General features: G+C 39.2%; 1 protein-coding gene across 1 annotated transcript; it reads left to right on the top strand.

Moving 5' to 3' along the window:
* The first annotated feature begins 248 nt into the window (after window positions 1-248).
* On the top strand, window positions 249-4,664 carry LOC142372059 (uncharacterized). Its single transcript, XM_075454837.1, has 2 exons — window positions 249-317; window positions 3,901-4,664. Exon 2 carries the CDS (start codon window positions 3,917-3,919, stop codon window positions 4,637-4,639), a length of 723 nt encoding a protein of 240 aa, XP_075310952.1. The 5' UTR covers window positions 249-317; window positions 3,901-3,916; the 3' UTR covers window positions 4,640-4,664.
* The last annotated feature ends 906 nt before the right edge of the window (window positions 4,665-5,570 follow it).

The raw sequence follows: 5,570 nt of genomic DNA, 5'->3' as shown, positions 1-5,570 counted from the left end.
AAATAAATAAAAACATTGTTAAAAAAATAAACAAAATGTACCTGGCACACTGATTCATTGTTTTACTTCTGCGGCTGAACACGAGCATCTGCAAAACCTGTGAAACTGGTCCAACAGGAAACATTAAATGTACCTGGCACAGAAATTACAACTCCACCTGATATCGGCCACATTTTTACTGTAAACGAAAGTTATTCAAATGTCAAAGTGAAACCAGGGTGTCCTTATAAGGAGTTTCCTCCTGAAGCCTGAAGGTTTTTATAAGCAGCAGGACAATAAGCAGCTGCATTCTGACACTGTTTCGGACACAAACAGAGGTACGTAAAGATCTGAATATTCACATCTGTGTATGAGGACATATTCTGACAGAGCTGTGGACTTTATGACCGATAAAAGCAGATTTATGTCTGCGTTTACAGGATAAAAGCATCACTTTTAAAGTTTTTCTGTGTTTTAGCTGCAGGAAATTTGGGACTTTATCGGAGTAAAATGACTTCATGACTTTTATATGAGAGGTGTTTTGCCTCTCATATAAAAGTAGAACTATAAAATAAAGAAAGTACACTTTATTTTACAAGTTAAACATGCAACCTGTGGAAGACTCGGAACTGCCATGATCTGAAAAAAATATCGAGGCTAAATAGATACATTTATATGATAATAAATGCTACTAAATGTAAATAACAAAATCACTTTTGCAACTAGGGATGGGAATTGTTTATAATTTAGCAATTCCGGTTCAATTATCGATATCCCTTATCGATTCTCATCCGGTTATATAAAGTACAAATGGCTTTGGTTGCAGTAACACTTTAATTTAAAGTATGCACCAATATTTTGCAATCAACTTCAACTAAATCAAAGCTGACTTAAGCTGAAAAACAGGAACTTTTTCAAATAAAATACAATCGCAATGATCAACTTTTGCACATTAACAGTGTCAGGATGGGTGGGTGCGAGGCGTGGAAAGGACACGGATGTGGATTTCAAAAAGCAAACTTGATTTATAATTTCAAAACAAAGTCAAACACAAAGCCGGATAACAAACTAAACTGTGACAAAACAAAACAAAAGACTTGACTTGACTTGACTTGACTTGACTTGACTTGACTTGACTTGACTTGACTTACTGTGAGACCATGACGGGTAATGACGGTGAGGATCTGGCAAAGTGAATGAGGGAACCTGGAAACTAAATTCTGACTGAGTGATTGGTGAGTGAGTGCAGCTGAGGGGAAAAACACAGGTGGCGTGAATGAAGGTGATGGCAGAGCAACAGAAACTATGGGGAAAACATGGCTAAACTAAATACTGGACCTGTACTACAAAACTAAGGCATGAGAAAAAACTAAAACATGGATAGAACTAAAAACTAAACACGAGCTTGAAGACTTAACCCTCACACCTCATTTAAAACACAACTTAATTCCTGAAAAGGGACATTTTTGTCCCCTTTTAAAACGACCTAAAAACATCATATGTTAATATTTTTTTCCGATTTTTTTTTTCCCGTAGTTCTTTTAGAACACTTCAGTTCTGATCATAACTACCAAGTTTTCAATTATTTTCAAAAATGTAACCCTTTAAATACTGGTTTATATGACGTAAACGCCAATTTCTGTGAAAAAAACTCAGAAAAACTGCTATATTTTCAATATATAGAATGCAAAGTGGAATTGTCGAGGGGGGATAATTATGGTCTGGGATAAGTCAATGATCAGCAACAACATTGATTTTTAGGGATTTTTAATCTTTTTGCTATGTCTGATTTAAAAGTTTTTTTTCTACACAATGAAAAATTGCATTGTATATGATGTGTGATTGAAATTCGAAAAAATAGTAAAAAATGCACAACTGGACCAAATATGATGAGTATCATTATCTACAGAGAAAGTTCACCCCAAGTGGACAAAAATGTCCCCTATCAGGGATTAGGGTTAAGACATGACAGAAAATTAAAGCATGGTAAAACTAAGAACTAAAAAGGAATTAAAAACCAGAGCATGAACTAAAAACATGGACGTGACAAACAGTTTTTGTGCAGAAAAATTAGATGGAAAAATAGCTCACATTGTTATTTAAATCTAATTATGGGTGCCAATGCCAAAGGCATTAGACACAAATATTACTCTGTTGCCAGACTCTTATTTTTCTGTTTCCGCCCTAAAGTTTGTTGCGCTACAAGTCTGGCAGCGATGGTCCAACTAGTCTGGCAGCGATGGTCCGACTGACATAAAAAGGACACCGCTGCGTGCGCATCGATCGGGAATGGTGTGCTATGACTTTTGGCTCTCATTAGTCAAAAGGAATTCTGACAAAATGGGAAAAAGTCGGAAAATTGCGGATGGGAAAATGCATTGGAAATGAAAAAATTGAGCGCCAAAATGGCCTATTTTAGAGGCCTTATAACTCAGACATAAAGCAGAACCCAGACCTCATTCAAACTTTATATGTGACAGGAGACTTTCAGCTTTAATTCAATCAAAGGGTTTGTATATATATCTTATACAGCTTTGACACAACGGCAGTTTACGTTTTAGGGAGACGACATCTCAGCTGAGGTGTCTCTCGAGACCGCACCAATTCCTCAAACAAACGTCTCTCATGTCCGAAATATCTGCTCGATTTGGACAAATTTTACTTCAAAACGTAGGCATTTTTGTCCTCTTTCACCCAAAGTCACACTCATTGAGCTCTGCCTCACAGATTTCTTACAAATTGCCGCTGAGGGCAGAGGTCGCCTCTCCATTTCCATTATAAACGCCTAAAATCATAAAATCAATGTGTAAAAATTATTTTAAAACTGCCATCAAAAACGAGCCACACATAGTAGCCAAATGAAAATTACACCTCGGGCTTCTGCCATCTGTTGGGGCGCTCAAGGTTAAAAAATTATTCGGATACGGCATTTCCTTTTCAAACAGCGACCGTTTGTTCGAGACAGTCGAGTGCAGTCAAAATTAGTCTAATTTTAAGAAGCCATAGTGAGTGCCACATGTCAGTTTGACGAGCCGCAGCTGGTTCCGTCTCCGTAGCGACAAATTAGGAGCCTGCACCTGCTCCTGTTACCGGGGCAACGCCTTGTTACCCTGCCCCTGTTACCGGGGCAACGCCTTGTTAGCCTGCTCTGTTCTAAGACTGCTTATGAGGGCAGAGCTAAGATGGATGCCCTGTTATAACAGCTTCATGTTATAAATCTGATCTGCGTTTCTCCTTTAAACTGATAGTGAGGGGAAGTTTGAATATACCCACAATGCAATGGGAAAATGTATTGAAAAGCACTTACCGAGGCCATTTTGAAAATGCCATAAAAGCTGTATTTTAAACAGGACCTTGATAAAAATGACATAGCTATCTTCTCCATTTTGGGACTGGCAGAAGCGAAAAATGCAATGGGAAAATCGATTGAAAAGCACTTAACGAGGCCATTTTGAAAATGCTTGAATGGTAAAGCTGTATTTTGAATATTACCTTGATAAAAATGACATAACTGTGTTCATCAGACCTGTCTCAGGATTTCAATGGGAAAATCGATTGAAAAGCACTTAACGACCCAAAAACTGCCCCGTTTTGGAGGCCTCATAACTCAGCTATACGACATTACAGAGACCTCATTCAAAGTTTATTTGACAGGACTATGAACTAAACCTTTTGTTTTTATATAGGGCAGTAGATTGGCACCCATCACAATTTCTTCAGAAATTTTCTAGTTATTTACTAATCTATATATTTTTGTATTTATTTCTGATTATGACAGTTTCAGTCCTCCATACATAGAAATCTGTTCAAAGGACACATCCTGGTCAAAAATAATCCATTTGGAGGAATAATGGATCAATCATAATTTTACATTTCAAATTTCAAATTTCATCTTTGTTCTGATGAACTTCTTTCCTGCAGGAACACCGACACCAACATGAGCTACGAGTGGGCTGAAGATGACTTCCTGCCACCTGGGGTATCTCGACTTAATTCCCCAAAACCAGATGATAATCGAACCTACGTGATGTATCATGGCACCACCAAGGCGAATGCTCAAACCATCGTGAACTCAGGCTTTCAACGGTCTTCAGACGGGATGCTCGGCCCGGGTGTCTACCTCAGCAGGGACCTGAAGAAAGCCAGCCACTATCCCATCCACCACCCGGAGTGCGATAGGGTTGTCATTAAAGTGAAGGTCAACGTGGGAAGGGTGATTGCCATCAATCGCCAGCACCACCCGCTCCAGAAGACCTGGCATGACCACGGTTACGACACCGCCTGGGTGCCGCCCAACTGTGGGATGGTGAGGAGCGGCCTGGAGGAAGACTGTGTCTGGGATCCCACAAGAATCACCATCATTGAGCGCATCCAACCAAAATCAGTCTCAGTCCAGCCCACCTATCACTCATTCCCCCACTATTCACTATATCAACCATTTTTTACCCACGTCCCACCCACCAGCATCCAGAATCTCTATCAAACGATGGACCATCTGCACCTCGAACCAAACACGAAAGAAGAGAATAAGGAAAAGAAACCTAGAAGCAGTCGTGGAAAGGTGAAGGAGGCTCCCAAGAAGGCTCCGAAGGAAGCTCCCATGGAGGCTCCCATGGAGGCTCCCAAGAAGCGGGGAAGACCCAGAAAGTCACAAAGTTGAGATTAACATTTTGCAAATGCAAGACTGCACATTTGTTTTCTTGTTTTATGCTTTTTAAAAGAATGTTTTTCAGTAATAGAAGGCATAAATTTATAATTTTGACAATCAGACAAATTTAAGCAATTTGATTAAAATCATCTTGGTTTGCATTTATTTTGTGTCGGTTATTAATGTGTCACATGTTGCAAACTGCAACCAAACATGTCTAGTTTTCACCCGTGTATTTTTGAACATGTAACCATGTGATTTTAACTCTTAAACATAATCCTTGGCAGGGGTCAAATTAAAGGACAGTGGCAAAGATTATTCAGGTCAGGATTAGCAATCTCATTGTTGATGGCTGAGGCGTTTAAAAAGATGACAGATCCCAGGTATCCCAGTACAGGAGATATGGACCAATTCTCCATCTATAGGGATTCAAGCCTCAATTACCCTGGAGCATTCCCCTATCAGTACAACTAAAACTAATCTAAACTGGTGGACCCTATTTCTAACTGCCTCTATCTTCCGCTGTCTCAACCAACCCAGTGATCCTACGGAGTTAGACGGAAACCTGTCAATGGCAGCTCTCCTCTTACTGATCTGTGCTATTGTTTATTTTCAGGAATGAATTTAGTTGCCAAGATTGATGCGATCTACAGTTTAAGTCAAAAGGTTTGGCCCCCAAAAAAACTCTAATAATAAAAAACAGACAGAATATGGGAAGCTAACATATAATAAAGTGAACTAAGATCCCGACGGAGAGAAAAACTAAAAACTTAAACTGAGACCAGGACTGAAAGATAAACAGAACCGAGGTAAGAGTGAGGCTCCATCAGATAAACATTCAATAGACATAAAAACAAGTCATAAAAGAGAGCTGAGAAACAAAGACACAACAAGTGTAGCCTAATACGAACAGATTATGAGTCTTAATTCAAATTCAAACCAA

Source organism: Odontesthes bonariensis, chromosome 21 (assembly GCF_027942865.1).
Source record: "Odontesthes bonariensis isolate fOdoBon6 chromosome 21, fOdoBon6.hap1, whole genome shotgun sequence".
NCBI lineage: Eukaryota > Metazoa > Chordata > Actinopteri > Atheriniformes > Atherinopsidae > Odontesthes > Odontesthes bonariensis.
This window is presented reverse-complemented; position numbering and strand designations above follow the sequence as displayed.